At 38.7% G+C, this 19,416-nt stretch overlaps 1 protein-coding gene across 2 annotated transcripts; it reads right to left on the minus strand.

The window, feature by feature from the left end:
• Positions 1–16,638: 16,638 nt before the first annotated feature.
• Positions 16,639–18,604, minus strand: twist1b (twist family bHLH transcription factor 1b). Of its 2 annotated transcripts, none has more exons than XM_074653904.1 (2): positions 18,007–18,604; positions 16,639–17,165 (listed from the first exon to the last, which is right to left on the minus strand). In XM_074653904.1, the coding sequence occupies exons 1-2, from the start codon at positions 18,433–18,435 to the stop codon at positions 17,091–17,093; spliced, it is 504 nt and encodes a 167-aa protein (XP_074510005.1). In that variant the 5' UTR covers positions 18,436–18,604; the 3' UTR covers positions 16,639–17,090. The 2 variants fall into 2 exon arrangements, with proteins under 2 accessions (XP_074510005.1, XP_074510004.1); XM_074653903.1 differs by having other exon boundaries at positions 17,886–18,603.
• Between the last annotated feature and the right edge of the window lie 812 nt (positions 18,605–19,416).

Consider the following 19,416-nt stretch of genomic DNA (forward strand, 5'->3'; position numbering starts at 1 on the left):
TAAGAGTCGTGACAGAGCATTTCTTTTGACAAAGTGGGAAATCACCATCTATAAGAGGGGATCATGTGATTTAAATGCATAGGATGCCGCAAATTGTGGTACACTGAACGTTAATGGCAGTTCCCCCTCGTGTTTTGAAGCTCAGCTGGCACTGCCACCTCATATGGCCTGGTGTTAATCTGCCATGAACAAGCCTGCATTATGCCAAGAGGGTAGTAGAAGTGAGTGGGAAACAGGTGGCCTCGACTTTCTCTCATTCCTGGTCTGAGCGCTGCAGAGCTTCTGGACGCAAAGTTGGACAGCCTGCATTCTTCTGAGGGGAATTTCCTCCCAGGCCACTTTATTAGTGAGTGAAAATAACCCTCAAATATTACTCAAGTGTTTACACATGTGGTTTTGTGCAATGCAGAGTCAGTTTTTAGTGACTGGCTTTAAAGGACAAGTTTGTTATTTTCATAAATATGTTTATTTGCTTTCTTGTTGAGAGTTATATGAGAAGATTGATATAGCTGTCATGTTTGTATAGTAGTAAAACCACTTAGTTAGATTTAGGAAAAACGTCATGGTTGGGCTTAAAATAAGTACGTAAACTAAGTAAAATACGTACGGAAGGTACGGAAGTAAGAAAAACATGTCACAAATGTCATTAAAGTAACTTACAAAACAAAACACCGGTCTCAAACATCGCTCTCTGGTTAAACGTCTTGTTTGTTGGACACATCCACCTCCCCTCCCACCCACCATTAAGCTGTCTTTCTCACTTTTTATTCTACGTCACTAGCTCTGAGTGTAGCATTGATACGAGGAGCGTTTACATTGCAGTCAGTACAGACTACATGGCGTACAAATGACACGGCAAAAGCAAGAAAGGCGTTCTTATTGCACGCTAAATGCCTTACGCATTATTGTGTCATTCATATGCCTGTTTAGTTTGATGTGTTTAATCTGTTTAGAGGTGCTGGTTTGGGTAGATTTAGGCTAGCTGTTCGTCATCTGAACACATATCTTCGATAGCTCCAGAAATAAAAAGAGAACATAAACATCACTGTGTATAAATCACTCCATATATACATGAAAGACAACAGACAGCCTCTTTTGAAAGAATGTCCACTTCACATCTTCAAAAGACCTTGTCCACTGTTATCACTTATATCTTGGCCGCAGCGCAGAGTGTAATTCCACGGATTTGAAGAAATTGATAGCAGATTGTCTGCGAGACGCGAGGAAACGGGTAGTAACGTCTGTTTTCTCGACAAAGTGGTAAAAAGTCAGAATGCACTTTGTGGCTAGATGAAGGGCTGTCGCTGTGTGGGGTTTTTTGGAAGCGTTTCAGGTGGAAATTTGATGAAAACAGGAAACGATATTTGGCTCTATATTGAGTGGAACCCACTGTGAGCTTTTGGTTACGCCTTATTTGATTGGCTGCTACATGAGGAAAATCATTTTTATCCCTCAGAAGTAAGAAGTCACTGGTGATTACTGAAACCAAGCAGTTCTTCAGCGATTACTGCGCTGCACTCGTCCCCTACACGGCATCATTTTTGCACAGGTAGTATGTTGTAACCCCAGTTTTTCACACTAATAGACACAGTCAGGTGTCAGTCAACAATACGCAGATGGACTGGGGAGTCATGGCAGCTCCAGTCCTCTGGTGCTGCACTTGGACAGAGATGAGAGAGCGCGGGGAGAAAGAAGGGGCCTGCTTTCCATAAAGTTCTGGTATCCCGTGAGGCAGCTCCACTTCATAATCATAAATCGTCTAGATGGAAATTGGGGGTTCGTCATATCCCAACATAACAGGGAAGTTTCAAAATCAAAAGATGGACTGGCGGTTCTCGTGACACTTTAATATCAGTGGAAAGATTTTGAAATTTCCCAAGGTTTCTGCTCGGTTTTATTTGAAGTTTCGCAGCGAGAGAAGTTCAGTGCGAGTTCAGTTTGCGAAAAACAACGTTTTCTTCTTATGAAGGACATATATTTCAGCTTGTTTTCTCTTGAACTAAAGGATGTAAAAAGTGAATATCTGTGATTCTGGGTGAGTTTGAGTCTCCATGTGATCGACCCTGCACCTTCATCATCTCTCTCCTGGAGGCTGTGGAGGACTTGTCCTCCGGCCAGCTCCAGCCCATGCGTGTAATGCTGTTTGTAATGAGAAATCTAAACAGGGAGCAGCAGTGAGGCATGACAGGAATGTGTTTCCATTGGAGGGAGCTCCATGCAAGAAAAAGAGAGGAGGAGAAAAAAAAAAGAGAATAAGAAGAAACGTTGAGGCAGCGTTGTGTCCAGAAGGAGCGCTCGCTTGGGCCAAAGCGGAAGACTAATGTTATTGTACATTGGCTGTCACTCTGCCAGCCCTCCCTCACCAATTGGTTCTTACCAGTTTCTCCCCCGCCTCTCTCCCTCTCTCTCTGCTTCCCCGAGACTCTGTTTGCTCAGGTGGACAGTGACACAGTTCTGAATGAGCCCCAGTCGTCCCCCCATCTGCACGCATGGCTGTAGACTGTGTCATCGAGTCAGAGTCCGGAGGGGCCCGCGGAGCGCTGGAAGTTAAAGCTCCAACCCGGGTTCACTCTGGATGGGAGGGAGCAGGAAGTCGAGGGACAAACAGTGGGAGGAACAAAACAGAAATGGAGGGTAAATGCAAAGAAGTGAGTGGCATAAACAGAGGGAGAACAAACAAAGGGAGAGAAGAAGTTTGGGTGAAAAAGGCGGTAAAGGAAAGATAAAGACTGAGCGAGATGTGGAAAAAAATCCAACCACCCATTTGGAAAATTAGAGAGGGGTGGTTGTAGACTGTGGAGGCCGTCTTGGTTTATAGTCCACGGAGGATGTCTTGAAACAGCCCTGTTTAGAGTTTATTTTATCATGCCACGCCGTCTCAGACCCTCTGTCAGGAATCTCATTCTGCAAAGACTAATTACATGTAAACACTACATTAAAGTCTGCAGGCCACTCCACTTCACTATTTACCTTTTCTTCCTAACAATCCTGACATCCCTCCACGGATTGATTTTTTTTTTCCATAGAAACCTCCTCTGCTTGTGTTTATTTGTTTTCAATCTTGCATGCAATTCATGCTGGAATGGATGGATACAGATTTCAGCGAGGAAGATGAATAACATAGCTCAGTTTTTGAGTTAGTCCCACCTGCAAAATACAACTACATTTCACTCTTGAGCATAACCAGGTTTTCCAGAGTAGAAAATACCAACGTTCAAGTTGCCGAAACATTCAGCAGATACAGTATATTATATAACTGGTGAGTGTCACTGTCAAAGCGGTGCAACACTCTTTTTATAAAAAAAAAAGACAACCAGGAAACTGTGCTTCATTAGCACATGCATTGGTGCCGAGGAGTGGTCACTCAGTGTCAGTCACCTGCGTGGCCGAGCCAGAGAGCGTAATGACTAACACATGGGAGCCAAAGGGCCGGAAGAGAATGCTTTTAAGGCAGCCGGAGAGTTATGGCCCCCCAGATCTCTTAGCATATAAAATAAACAAGGGAACTGCTACTGCGTGCAAGTGTATGTGCGTCTGTCACTGTTTGTATCCTTTGTATTTTATTTTTCCATTTTATGGTAGCTGTAGAATACCTGACTCTACCGTATAGTCTTGTATGCTGATACAGGAAGTGAGTTACAACAGTGGCGATAAAAGAAGTATTGAGATGTTATACTTTAGTAAAAGAAGAAATATTACACCATTCAAAGTAAAAGTCATTTATTATATAAAGAGTTTGTATAAGTATTACAGAATTACATTTTAGTATCTAAAGTAAAAGTACTCATATATTACTGATTTAGTATTACTTATGCATTAAGGTGTAAGCGGCTAATTTGAACTGCTTCATACACTTTTGGAAAGTTAATTTGTACCAATGCATCATATACTATCAGCTGATCATATGTAAAATCTTCAAGTAGCTATATCAAATAAATTTAGTGGAGTAAAATGTACAATAATAGCCTCGTGAATGTAGTGAAATAGAAGGATCTAGTAGCATAAAATGGAAATACTCAAGTAGGGCTGGGCAATATGACGATATATATCTTCAAAACGATATAAAAATGTCTATCGTATATAGTTTTCTATATTGTTTCCATTGCGAAACAGGCCTATATTTATCTTTTTCTTTATAGTTTAACTCAAAACTGTTATGTTAATTTTGCACTTAAGTTCTTAAAATGAGAAAATACTTTGTACTTTTCATTTGTCAAGAATCTAATTTACACAGGAGTATACAAAAATAGGCTTTACAATGTGGTTATAGACTATTTATTTATTAAATTACCAGAAAACCTGCTATATTGTGGTATATATCGTTATCGAGATATGAAATAACCTATAGCTTGATAGAAGATTTTGGCCACATCATCCAGCCCTATACTCAAGTAAAGTACAAGTATCTCAAAATTGTACTTATGTACTTGAGTAGACCTACATGCACTCACAGTTACACAATAAATGCAGCATAGTCCCTCTGTATTTGTCAGTAAATGACTTAAAAATAGGAGATTATAAACGTTGGTGTGTGTTGTGTGATTCTTGCACTGACACCTGAGGAGTGTTGATATTCAGGCTGGGCCAGTATACCCGGCAGCTGCCTGGGAGGTGTAATAGGTTGTCTTACAAAGCACAGACAGGAAATGAACCCTGGTATCAAGCTTGAATCAGCCACATCTGGACTCAATTATTCAGCCTGGTTGTTTTTGGCTGGTGATAAATGATTTAGTCGCACCGCTGACACCATTCCTCAAGTACAAATATAACTATGATATAGGAAAAGAAAAGCAATTTTTGGTCCTTAGATGAGGTTGCAGTTATTCACCTGCAGCTGTGAGAAGATCTATTATATTATAATATTATTTTGGCTCGTTGGTGATTAAATATTTGCAACGTTGTATCATCGCTAAGCCTTCTTTGTTGCTTGATTTGTCTCCTTGTTGTGTTTTCTCGATCTGATTAAGTGTGTTCTTAGACAATCTATCCACACGGTGACTTCTGTCATACCAAAATAAAAGCAAACGCATTATTATCCTTATCTTGACACAATGATCTGATGTCAACGCTGATTCCAGTATTTTGTTGCACTTGCACGCAGGGTGGAGAAGAGCAAAAACATTCAAATATCTCCCCGGTCCAAATCAAACAACACCATTTCTGGTGTGACCACAGGAGGAAGTTTAATAGCTCCTTGGAGGTTATGAACTGTTGACAGTTAATAAGTCATAAAATTCCCCCTTAAAGAGGATGCTAGATTCCATCTGCAGGGCACCCAGTACAAAGAGCCGGAAAGTAAATATCTCGCGATGGAAGTGGACTGGAATCTCTCAGTGGCTGCTCATAGAGAGTCTCTAGAGCATGTCCTTCAAGGTTTCCTGATTTCTAGAGGCATGGAGGAAAAATGACCACATTACTGAGTAATTTTCCCTTAAAAGTACACTGACTTTTTTCACTTTCGGAGAATCTGGGGCCTTGAGAGTGGAGGCAGCACGTTGCAGGCAACTGACCTTCGTGATTACACCTCGTATTATTGTACTTGTCATCTATTTTCTTTGGCCCTTGGGATGTTTGCCATGGTAACAGCACACAGCGGGCTGTCTGGGCTGACCCGTGCTGTCCTCTGCATTTCCCAGCTTGGCTGTGATGAAGGGAAGTCTCTGCCCATGATCCCTAACCCCTGATGAGGAGGGTTCTCAATTTCAGCTCCAGGTCCTGCATGGGCCTCATATCCCTCTCTGCTCCTTTGCCATCACCGTCCCAACCCCCCATTCAACCGCAAAGGGCATCCCTTCCTCGAATAAGCAGCTATTTTCTGAGCCAAACTGTACCAGATTATAAACTGTCCTCTCAAAGAGAACAAGTGCTGGTCGTCAGAGCCTTAGCACGCTGGACGTTTTGTTTGAAGTTGATATTTTGGAACAACACTTGCTCGCTATATCTAGCCAGTTCGATAAGAAGATCGATACTCTCATGTTCGTACAGTAAATATTACACAACCGCCAGGTTTGGCAAAATAATCATAGACTGCTAATAATCAATAATGAAGCTGTATTTACATAAATGTAATTTCTAGGAGACAGGATTGGCTTTAGCGGTGCTTTTTACTCTCTCGTTACCAGTAGGGCTGTGTATTGACAAGAATCTGGCGATACGTATCATGATACGGGGGTTACGATTCAATATATTGCAATGTATTGCAATACTGTAAGTAAGGCGATATATATTTTTTAATCTAATTTTAGGAAAACTGTCATAGTATAAAAAATACACAACCATATGCATAAAATCTGAGTAAAAAAAGTTTACTTTTCTATGCAATCAGAACAGTTGGATCTGTATTTCATTTATCACAGTCCCTGTAACATCCAACGTCATAGCACTACTTTGAGAGGGCACATACTGTACACAGAGAGGGCGCATATCTTTGCAAATGAAATGAAGTATTGTCGGAGTTAATCTTTGCATGTAAACTATTAATTAAAAATCAATACAGTATCACAAAACATAATATTGTAACATTCAATTTTTGCGATATTTTCTTACACCCTTAGTTACCAGTCATTGTGCTAAGCAGTTGTGGAAGAAGATACTTTAAGTAAAAGTAGAAATACCACAGTCTAAAAGTACTCAATTACACGTAAAGGTTCTGAATTCAAATTGTTACAAGTAAAATTACCGCAGTATTATCAGCAAAATGTACTTAAAGTATCAAAAGTAAAGGTACTCATTTCACAGTGTAATATTATTATAGAATATTATATTATTCTGTTTTCATCATTAACAAATACATGTACGAGAATTTTAATGTTGTAGTTCATCAATGGGGAGCCATTGATACTTTGTATAGTACTGGGACTGGGTACATGAGTAGTATAGTACATCATATCATATAACCATATCATATTTCTTATGTAAAAAGTAGTGGAGTAAAAAGTACAATATTTGCCTCTGAGATGTAGTCGAGTAGAAGTAGCCCATAAAGTAGCAGAAAATGGAAATACTCAAAAACTACAAAATTGTACTCAAGTACAGTACTTGAGCAGGCTAAATGTACTTTGTTACATTCCACAGCTGGTGCTCTTGCTACATATTCAATGGAGGGATGTGAGAGTCGTATCTTCTCATCTGATTCTCGGCAAGAAAGCCAATAAGCGTATTTCCCAAATTTTTTTCGAACTCTTCCTTTAATAGTGCCTACTAGAGAGCATGACTACCAATATCTCAGCAAAGAGGAGCACTGTTAAGGCTATAATTGTACTGTACATGCTGCTTTGACAGGTGTCCGTGCCAAACCTGGATCACTGGAGCAACCGGGCTCCACGTTGGTGATGAAGTACAGCCACAGAATGGAACGAAAAAAAGTACAGACGCATTCATGAGAGCTTCACCTGAGAGCAAAACTAACAATGTTTTGGCTTTGACTCCTCTCAAAATGTCCTGGGATACCCAGAGAAGAAAAGTTGTGTTTTTTGTGTCCTGTGGGGTTGAAAGAAGAAAATCTATTTACAAAAGCATGAAAATATTTTATCACTAGCAGCAGGGGCAGGAGTGTTTTAATGACCTGATCCACAGGCCTCTGGCTGGCTGCAGGCTCTCTCAAACTGCAAAGAGCCCACTGGTCCGCCTGCCAACCCTTGGGGCAGCATTGAGATGAAACAGATAAGATGATTGTCTCTAATGAAATCCAGATCTCTAGGTCTGTCTGGACCAGGACTAGCTGGGCTCTTTTCTCCTTTTTCTCCTTTTTTTTTTTTTGAAGGGGGTGTTCCATATTGATCTTGAATTTGAAGGGAGACTGTGGAAGTCGCTCCCTAATTCAAACCAGAGCTCCTGTAACCAGCCCTGGTGGAGCTTTGATACCGTTTGAAGTTCTGCAAAGCGAACACGGCACCGTCGGCCTGCTGGACCCCGTTGTCATGACAACCCTAATTATCTTCCTTTACGGCCTAGTTTTTACACAGGAAGGGAACCATTATGTTCTTTGGGGGCATTTGCATCTCTCTGGGGCAAGTGTTAAAGGTCAGGGAAATGAACCAAAATAACACATAACATGAACACGGCAGAGCAAACTTATGCGTGTGCGAGAAAAGGTGACTCACTCCAACATAACCCATACTTTGGCAGGCATTTCTTTTGTTAAACATTTCTTGAATTACTCATGTTTCCAAGGACAGTCGAAACTCTAACTTTCTGCAGTATTTTGTCAAGGTTACAGTAAAGAGCCTCTTCGTACCATTACCTGTACATCTCACTGTACTTTTTCTTTCTTTCTGTGCACCATTAAAACTAAATTCTACATATTCTTTGCCCAATAAAAAGTGCAGGAAACTGCATGTGTTGTGAAATAATGAGCAGTTCTCCTGCTTCAGAGAAATATTTTATTAACGCTTTTGAGTTTGGTCCTAAAAAAACAGCGGTCTAATCACAATACATTATTCATTCTTAAAATGTGATAATACACTTGTAACACAAAATAAACACAGCGCTGTTTTTCCTGATGAGGTTTCCAGTCGCGTTCAGACGTCGTCCGCGGAGAGTTAATGTGCCACGTGTATTTCTTTGCCCTTTGGATAATGTACGCTGGTACCAGACTGTTTGGTTCAAAAGCAGCAGAACACGGCCCAGACTAAGCTGCTGCTTTTCACAACTACGCCTCTGACATCTTGTTCAGATATTTAAAAAAAAAAGGGAATGACTGCCAATCACCTGCATCAAATCATTCAAATGATAAACAGGGATTTAATTCATTGCACGAGTGATTTAAACTTTATTTCCTGTTTTATATACTTTGGATGAATACACAAGAAACACATGCCAACCACTGAAGTCATGCACGAGACCATTTCATACATTCATGCAGTCGTTGATGTTGCAGATATAAATTAAACTCGCAAACTCTCTATTAGGAGCAAAAAAATTATATTCTGTTAGTCTGTCTGTGAATTTATTACCATTCATATACTCTAAATCCAGACAGGTAGTGGTGAAAGTGTTTTTCAGTGACAGAGTGGACTTAAGTGGGCTTACTGCTCAGGAATCCAACCGTTCTGATTTCTGTCTTTCACTAGAGTGGGACTTCTCTATGTGAAGGATTTTCTTGATGTGCAATTGTGCATATAGAAAGGGCAGGATATTGTGTAAAAATGCCAAATAAAAAGAGATTGAAAGTCAAGTGAGTTATCACCGAGCAGATCTTATCAGACTGACCAGTCTGGCTGAATGAAGGGCCTTAAGTGGTGTCGCTCTACCAGAGGTCACCGAGAGCTGCGAATCAAAGGGGGAGCCAGGGGTTGACCAAACGCACTGTTCTCCCACTGCCCTTATGTAAAACTATCTGCCAAACACCAGTGGTCCTCTTTGAACTTGATTTAGCACTAAGGTCACAAACAGCCGGCCCTCTGTTGTGGAGGACAAAGCCAGCAGCCTGATGACATGGAGATAGAGGAGATAAGATGAAGTTTATGTTGTCTTACACTGAGATTAGCACTGCGTTCTCAATGGGCTCTCACACAGACTGCACTGTTATAATAGTTTATTATGACTATTATAACTCCTCAGGCTATTAAACTTGTAGTTTTTCCACTTTTATGCAGAGGGAAGTGGTCATTTCATATGTAAATATGAGCATTTTGAATATGTGTAGTTTTTAGATACACATTTACACAGGTTGTAGTCATAATACTTTATAAAACAACTACATTAATACATGATTCTTTTTCACAATTACAGCACAAGTTATCAGCGAAATACCAAAAAAAACCAGACAAAATGCTTTTAATAATTAACATCCATAAAAGTAATCATAGCTGCTAATATCAAAAAGCAAACAAACTTGTTTTTCAAGTTGTTGTTTGTTGTTGATGTTGTTGATGTCATTTTCTTGGTCATCTGTCCAGGTGGCTCGTCTGTCGGTGGACTGGATCCATCCAGGATCCTGATGCCACGTGTGAAGAGTCAGCGTCCTGCATCGATGCTCCTGCTGGGATGTGAGGAAATACATGATGAGTCACGATTTATACAGAACATTAAAGCCAGGTGAGAACTGGCCTAAAGCAACACTTATGAAAATGTATCCTGTTTATTGCTCAGTGACTATGGCAACAGTTGAAAAGATGATTAATGTTCGTAAATTAGAGAATAAAATGTCACATTCACTCTATGTGCTGTGCGTCACAGCTGGTTGTCCAGATTACAAATTGTATTCACTTATTTATTCTCCATAAGAAGTTCAACATCCTTTTTTCCCCAGTTAGCAGTTCAATAAATCAGTTTGTTTGATGTAATATTTGATTTTTAGCACAATTTCTGTGTTATTATAGCTTTTTTTTTTTTTAAAGCCACTTAACAGTAAAAATCCTCGGGACTTTATTTACAAAATTGAAGAAACACATTGCCTCTTTGATTTCAACGACAGGCAGGAGGGACGCATTTGAATGGATTCTTCACAGCAAAAGTCCAATAATTAAGTTAAAGTTTTGGCTTGGCATCATGCTGACCCTCAATAGCTAGATTTCATTTAGTTTTTTAATGCAACACTAAATATATTAGTCATTACAAATTATGAGGAGTTGTTTTGTTGTGCATGTTTGTTTTTATGTCTGTATTAGAACGAGTTTTTGCAGTGATGGTCAATTCTTCCTATACATCCACATAATGCCCACCAAGAATTCACTAAATTGGATGAGAATAAAGCATTTAAGTTGGGTTCAGAGGGAATAAGGAGATCATTGTGACTCTAGGTAACAACACATCAGTTATCAGCGTGACATTAGAGTCCCGGTATTCAGCGTTGGTGGGACCGGTGGGCCAGCAGGTTAATGAAGGCAATGGGATTAATACCCGGGGAGTGGTGGAACGCCCTCGGGGACATGAGCAGAGACGCTGCATCATTAGAGCCCCATTAACCTCCGAGCCATACACAACAAGGACTGCATGTTTCACTCAATAAGGGACAAATTGTGCTCTGCCTTTGTTCACATCCAGGAAGAAGTTACTTTGGGGTTAACTTTTACACACATATGTTTATTATAAGAGGATGATATTGAATATATATAATAGATCTAACTTTTCACAGTGTGTTGGGACATTTACTCCGAGAACTGATGCTTTAAAAGCTTTACTAAACGTGTGGTTGAGTTTCCATAATGAGTGAAACACTCATCAAACAGTTTACATTCTATAGTGAGGTATTCTTTTTCTCTTTCCCCTCAGAAAATAATCCTTTGTATTTCATGCTCAAACTGGGGCTACAGTTATATACTCCGTCTTGATTGAACATAAACAGGAATGTTTGAAATCACTGCGTTGGACTGCGACTGCCCTCCACTCCGTCTGTATGTTTATACTTCCTGTGAGAGGCCCTCTATTTATGGACAACTGAAGAACACAAATAATCATCCCCCTCCGGTGAAAAATCTGCTTTTATTATCTGCAAAGTTTTGCAATGCCTTTGTGTACGCTCACGCTGCCTTCTGATTGCCTGTTTATTATTCCAGCGTTTCTGCTGAGCCAATGGGGATCCGGCCAATTCCACAAAGGTGCCAAGCCTTTTCCTGTCTTGTGACATCATTGTTGCGTTCCCCTAAAGCACACTGATCCGTGTCTCGTCTGCACAGCCTGGGTGGCACACATCACACGCAACACAAGGTTAAACACAAGGTGCACACGTTTTAGACTGTGCCCTTTGGACATGTATCAAAGGACATCTCTGGTCCTGGATACGATCACACCGCATGCCTAAACCGTGGCGTCATTCTTCACGACCAGTGTGCCTTTTTTTCGCTGTGATGAAACGCTGACCTGTTATGGCTTCACATTTTCAGTTGAAATCTGTAATTTGGCATTTTAAACATGGTGTGTGTCCACAAGCCTTCAACCAGATTTACACAAGCATCTATTTAGCATTTTCTCAAATGTCCAAAGGCGTACAATTCCTCCGTAGCGTGTGTCCACTTTTATCAGAATATCTCATGAAATAATGTTTCAACATCGTAACTTTGACATAGATCATTTACCTCAAGGGCCATACAGCTTTTAGACAAAAGCTTAATGTTGTTTTATGATCTCAGGATGAAAATCTTTGCAAATGAATGTTTCTCTAAAAGAATGGAGACATTTCAGTCATAAAGTTTTTAGTCTTCTTTCTGCAAGTTCATTCTTAAATGCAAAAATACATGATCAAAACAAGTTTTCTTTGTCTTTTGGAAAATGAGAGATTAAAAAAATGCAGGTTGAGGTTGTCTGAAAGCATGAGCAGTAAATCAACAACATTTGGAAACTTTCAGTCAACCATTTTACCAAATACTTTAGAAGCCAAATTACCAATCAGACCTCTCATATTTCTGTCTACATAAATGTTTACATAAATCAAGTAAGTGCAGCACAGGTGTCTGCGCTATTTAAACATCAAATGCTGCTGAACCTGCACAGAAATGTTTTTCGGCATGAAGTATCCTCCCTTCTCGATGCCAGGTTAGCGATATAATATTAGAGCCTACCTTGGATCAAACTGATTTATGTAAAGACAATGTTTTATATTCGGGGGAAATTTTCATTTATTTAATTTAATCTTTATTTAATCAGGCAGTCTCATTGAGATTAACATCTCTTTTCCAAGAGAGACTTGAGAACAAGAAACATTCACATGAACACACTCAGCAAAACAGAAACAACACAATAAACAGGCATTAAAATACTCTTGAAAGTTAGATTCCCATGTATTTTTACAGTGTTATCAGTTGACAACTCTCTAGAACCAACAGTTGATTAATAAGAGTGTAATCTGTGATTTCAGTAAATCCATTTTTGAATTGATGATGAAAAAAGGACACAGTGAAACCTTCTGAACTTTTGAAATTTGTTTAAATGTTTATGGCCAATTGAGCCTCATTTGATTGTAGAAGTTAGAGTTCTGCACATTTGGTTGCATTTTCTATAAAGTGGGTCTCCAACTCAGTGTGCAGGGAATTCTCAGAAACACACCTGTGCTTGTGCATAAAAGTCATCCATGGTTGCATGTTTTTGATTTAAGAGAGGATTTCTCCTCCTAAACTTGAAGTTTTTACATCTACAGTTAAATTATAATTCACAGTAAAACAGATTCATCTCGCTGCACAAATCTGGTGACAAATAATCTCTGACGATGCACTATGATTTTCGGTTGTTTTGCTGTTTCAGTTTAAAATGTTTAAACAACTATCAGATGTGTCATTATCATATTCCTCCTGCAGTGAAAAGATGATAAAAGGGGGCGGAAATATGAAATTCCATCCTTATGCTTTCATAATTTGATGCCTGATCTCATGGTGCTGTCACACAGCTGGTGGTAGCTGCTTATTTTCAACAGCAGTAAAGGTCAGGGGACCTTTAACAGGTACTCAGAGCTGCCATATGCGCAGAGATGCACACATAATCATATTATTTGTATCATATTTTCAACAAAATATTTCTTCAAATTCATTTTCTCTTTCATTTTGTTTGCGGCTCCTTTTTTTTCTCAGCCACAACAGTGATTAATGCACCAAAAAGTCAGATTTTCCAACTTTAATGGCTTTCATTATTCACCTATTAAAAGAAACGGTATGGAGTCAGTGGTACACAATGTGGCTACTTAAAGTCTTTATTGTGGACAACAACTGTTCTGAGTTTCCATGTGTGTATCAAATAAAATGCCCTCTCAACAAAGAGCTGCTTTCTAGATGTTAATGTATTCAATGATCAGCAGACTCCAGATGCAGGAGGTATGTTTGTTTCTGTTTAGCCTCCTGTGTTTCCTTGCCTCCAGTGCAGTCCTGTCCTCTGATCTTATCTACTCCTGACTCCTTTAATATTCACTTTCTCAGGCATTGTTAAAGGTATGGATGAAACTGAGTGTGGACCTGAAAAAGTTTGGTTACCAACCAGAGGACCTTTCATTTCTGACTGAGACTCAAAATGGAAAATCTGGAATTCCACTTAAAATTGTGGGACTGGCCGTAAAGTCTGCACCTGTTGAGCTCAGAAATAAACGTTTTAATGCAAAAACATGAAACAAACTTAAGTCATCTTGAGTGTATATATTGTTACATTTATTCTAACTCTCTATTGCATTAATTATCAGGCTTTTTTTTCCAGGAAGCTTCATTTAAAAAAAATAAAACGAATTAAAGATTTTTATAAATACAAAAAAATAAATACAAGTATAAACTGTACTAAAACTTGACATTATTAAAAATCTGGACGCCATAATAATGAATAATAAATATGCTATTGTCATATAATTTATGAATAACCTGTCTGACATGATATGTAACTTGTCAGCCGCTGATGCACGTGAATGCACTGCCATATTTGGTTACAAAACTGTGAGCTTTTATTATGAAAAAAAAGAAACTATCTATAAAAATGTTATAATTACTTTTTTTTTTACAATTAAGCGCCCATGATTACAACCAATGTCAAGAACCAAATGTATTAATTAATTTAACATAATAATAATAGAGGTTGTTTAATAGCATGTAATTAAAATCGCAGAAGTTATAGGTTTTTTATAATGAAATAATATTCAGAGCAAATGAATCATTTGGAAACATGGAAATATGTTACTCAGATAATTAGAGAAATGGAGAAAAAAACTAAAATGTAATTTGATAGTGCAGTCAATTTAGTCTAGTTATTATTATTCAACTCTTGGTCGGTGTCTGACACAACAGTTCTCGTATGTAGGCTTAGTCAGGGGGTTTATATGTGTCATGCATTTCTGTTTTTCTCCTAATTGCTGGATGATAAATTCTCGTGCGTTTCTCAGTTACTCCCCCTCCTCCCTAACGCGCGCACACACACACACACACACACGCACACGCACACGCACACACACACACACACACACACACACACACAGACACACCCGCACACGCACACGCACACACACAGTCTGAAATGTCGACGGCCGCAGTAGGCCTGTTAAAGTTAGAAGCTTTGGAAAAACATCCTGATCTTTACGCATCATTTTACAGCCAAATAATCACAGTAACTCCACATCACAGTCAGACTGTCTACCTTGTTTTCTTCCAGCCTACCTTTGTCTCAGCTCGGTCAGTCTGCTCCATGTTCCTCCCTGCAGGTGACCCCTTTTTTATTATTATTATTATTATTATTATTAATAATCCATGTTAATGAAAGTGATCTGAATGCAGCACTACAGACTCACAGCTCACTTGGTGTCTGTGTGGAAAAGCAAAGCTCCTCTTAGCTCTCTCTCTCTCTCTCTGCAGAGTAATGCTGCTCTGCTGCACGGCGACTCTCTGCTCAGTCTGAACATCTGCTCGTTTCACGTGACTTTTTTTAAAAATACTAACATCTGTTCTAAATAGGTTTCATTCTGTGCCTCTGCATCGTGTCAATTGCCAACTCCTCTCTGCTGCAAAAAAAAAAAGGGTGCAGAGGGAACTTATTTAAGCCTATTGCATTGCATCAGGGCTGGAAATAATTTTTTTTAAAAAAAAGAACAAACTTCAGCTTTTTTATGATAGATATTATTTATTGTAAACCCTGATTATTTATCTAGTACTGCAGTGAAAAGTTGTGTTTATTGATCTGGGCTGTGTGTGTGTGTGTGAAGCATTCCAGTGAGAATATATATGCCTCTATGTGTGTGTGTGTGTGTGTGTGTGTGTGTGTGTGTACAGACCTACACAGGGCTATACCTTCACGGCCTCCTTAAATTTCATAGACATCTGGGAATTCCATACATGCCTCGCAAGCCAATTACACACCTTCAAAAAGGGGCACACACTTTGATTTTGGACAGTGCATGAGAAACACTTTCCCACATCACTGACATCAATCACAGTATGAAAGATTTATTTACTGACTTATTATCTGCAAAATCACAAGAGATTATTGCCAGTTTCCTACAAAATAATCCCATTTTATTGTTTGTTTTTTATCATCATGGATATATATATATATATATATATATATAGAGAGAGAGAGATTTACATTGTTTTGCTGCAATAAAACAGTATGAAGAAAGTTCTAAAATCCTGTGCACTACTTTTCTGTTTATGTTGAGCTGCAGGCAGAAGAGAGACTGTAGCCTATATGGGCCCACTAGCAGGTTGACATGACCCCAGTGTAACTTATTTACTTATAATGGTGAGTCTCAGCTCCTTAATCCAACTGTAAACAAATCCAGGAAAAAGAGAGAGTGAGAGAGAAACTGGAGACTTCATGAGGCTTTTCAAATTTTAATTAAAATGGAATTTTAACCTCGTTTATACAGACTGACTGTGTTTTTTGCAGCAATAACACTTTTTTTCTCACGTTTAAATTGTGTCTTAAATAGTTATAAATGACGAGAAAAATTTATTTTTCTTTGTTCCTTTTTTTTGGATGTGTAACAATGTATATATAAAAAATAGCTGCATGTTTCTCCACCGCCTCCACTCGAGCCAATAATAACTCCATCTGTTTTCCCAAGTGACTGGCGATATACTGGAAGCTTTTGTCATTAAATCTGATGTGAAGTACAGTCCACGTGATGCATGCATGAAAGATATTTCATTTCATATATGTTGCCTATACCAAATTCCTGTGTATTTTGTCTTAATTGTAAGATTAATTTGTTAATTCTTAACATAAAAAAAGAAAGTCAAACACTTTAATCGTCATTTTTTTTAATGCAAAAAAATATACAAACATTTACAAAAAAAAAAACGATAATAAAAAATAGGAATGCATTTGTATTTCAGACAATTCCTCAAAGTAACACGTTTCACCAATAAATAAATAAATGTATTCTGAAAATATTTTTTTTGTTGCACAGGTTAGATCCACACAGTCTTAGCCTATAATGTGAGCTACACCACCAGTTGACAGTCTCACAACTGCTTCAATAATGCACTTTGATCTCCACAGAAAGAAGTCCGAAGACATGCATTTAAAAAAAAAAAAAAAATGTCTTTTCCCTTTTGTTTTTAGAAAAACCACATGATATTTTCAACATTCGTCGTCAACAACATGAAAACGCACCAGAGTGTTATGGAGCTTTTACGCGCGTCTGCAGGCCTCTGCTGCGTAATGAGCTTCTTTTTCTGTCGTCTTTGGTTTTAAATAGAGTGATCCCATGTATCCAGCATTGGACTCCAGATTTGTCCCGTCAGATAAGTAGATTCAGCAGTCACCTGTAGGGTTAAGACAAAGCATTTAATCACTAAACTGTGCAGAGAGAAGTGACATAATTTGGGTGGCATTAGACCAGCCATTTATTTTATTTATTTAAAAAAAGGATCCCATTAGATGATAGTGTTTTTAGTCTCTGCTGTCATCTAATTTATTTTATTATTTAACCTTTATTTAACCAGTTAGTACTCATTGAGACTAAGAATCTCGTGAGTGAGGTGGCACTATGATTAGTAACATTAATATACCTGAAAACAAAGAAGTGGTCTAAAATGCAATTACATGCATAGTCGTTTTTAAAAAAATAAAAAAATAAAAAAAGTAAAGTTATCTTGCCAAAACAATGACTCAGACAAGAATTTATTGATTTGATTATTTAAAAAGGATCCCCATTAGCTGATACCAATGGCACCAGCTATAGTCTTCCCATGGGGACCGAAATCAAGTCATTTATCACATACATACTATACACTATTCACATTTTCCAAACACATATACATTTCACATTCATACACAATTTTCCACAACCATTTAGCCTCAAGGCCCATCATCATAAAGGGAAAATGAACAAAAGAAAAACCATACATGACCAACACTGGACTATATGGATCAGCTGCTTAAAAGTAATAAGCCATAAAAGAAACATTTTCTAGTGTTTTTTTTTTTTTTCCCCCCACATTTTTAGGGCTCATGCATTTTTTTAGCTGGAAAATGAATCGTACCATTTAGGGGTCAAAATTTCTCCAGATGTTAGTGAGATGTTGACATGGACCAAGCGCCCTCCATCCTCCACACAGAGAAGGCGTAGCTCAGCCTCTCGTGAGCCACATAACTACAACTTGCCATTTTGGAGTCCAGCTCGTCGCTCTGCAGCACCTGGTAGAGGAAGTCGATGTATCTGGCTGCGAGTTTAAGGGTCTGTATTTTGCTGAGTTTGTCTGAAGGCAAAGTGGGGATAATTTTCCGCAGAGACGTGAACGCCTCGTTGAGAGACTGCGTCCTCTGTCTCTCTCGGACGTTGGCCATGACGCGCTGAGACTGGAGCTCCTCGAAGGACTGTGGGCTGCTGCTGCTGGACTTCTTGCCTCTTTTCCCAGGGGTGTCTGAGTCCTCCCCGTTCTTCCTGCTCGGTCTCCTCTTTCTCCCACACCTCTTGGGCTGTCTGTCCAACTCTTCTTCTTCTTCTTCCTCGCTGTTGTTGCTCAGGCTGTCCACAGGAGAGACAGGAGGAGAGCTGCTCGACGACTCTTCTCCCAAGTTTTCCTCAGACATCTCCACAAGGGTGGCCAGAAAGTGTCCAAAAAGTGATTCCCCCTCTCATGAAGTCATGGAAATTGGTCCACCTGTAGGTCTGTGTGGCTTTTTGAAGGACACCAAAGTATCCATAGATGATGGGAGATCCTGGGAGGACAAGTCTTCTACTTCTAATACTTGAGAAACTTAGGCTGTTCTTATAGGCTGCATGGAGTAAACTTTTTTTTGGGGAGGGACTGGATTGGTTAAGGAGATGAAGTACGTGCAGCTGAGGGGTGGGAGCATCCAATGAACTATCAGGATCACTCCTAATACTAAAGTCAGAGTTGGAAAAGATAACTTTATTTCACATCATTACACCATTTAAATAAGTTTATTATTACAAAAACAACCAAAATATGTGGTTTGTATTAGATATTTTCCTTTAAATAAGTTCACATAAGCAATGGGAATAATAACTTGTCTCATTATGGTTGAAATCACATTACAAAAACAGACAAATTTAATTTAAATTAACACTTTATATCAATTCCTTCTGGTCTGTGCATCCAATGAACTAGAATCACTCCTAAAACTAAAGTCAGAGTTGGAAAAGATAACGTTATTTCACATCATTACACTATTTAAATTAAAAAAAAAAGTTTATTATTACAAAAACAACCAAAATATCTGATTTTTTTTTTTTCTGAATTTTGTTAATACAACTCGGACAATCCATTGCACAAACATGTTGGGACTGATAGATATCCCACCCATGACAATACTCAGAGGGCACTAAAAAAAAAACAAGTGTACAAAAATAAATATAAATAAATAGATAAATAAATAAAATAAAATAAATAAACATAAATCATGATAAATTGTTAGAGGTCTAGGACAATACACCCTAACATCTAGGGCACTGACATGCATAAAACAAGCGCAGGAGTTAAGCCGAAGAGTTGAACACAAAGACAAATCAGGGGTCCTTCCCATGTTTCGCTTGAAATATTCCTGGTA

This window comes from Sebastes fasciatus, chromosome 12, assembly GCF_043250625.1.
Source record: "Sebastes fasciatus isolate fSebFas1 chromosome 12, fSebFas1.pri, whole genome shotgun sequence".
Classification (NCBI taxonomy): Eukaryota; Metazoa; Chordata; class Actinopteri; order Perciformes; family Sebastidae; genus Sebastes; species Sebastes fasciatus.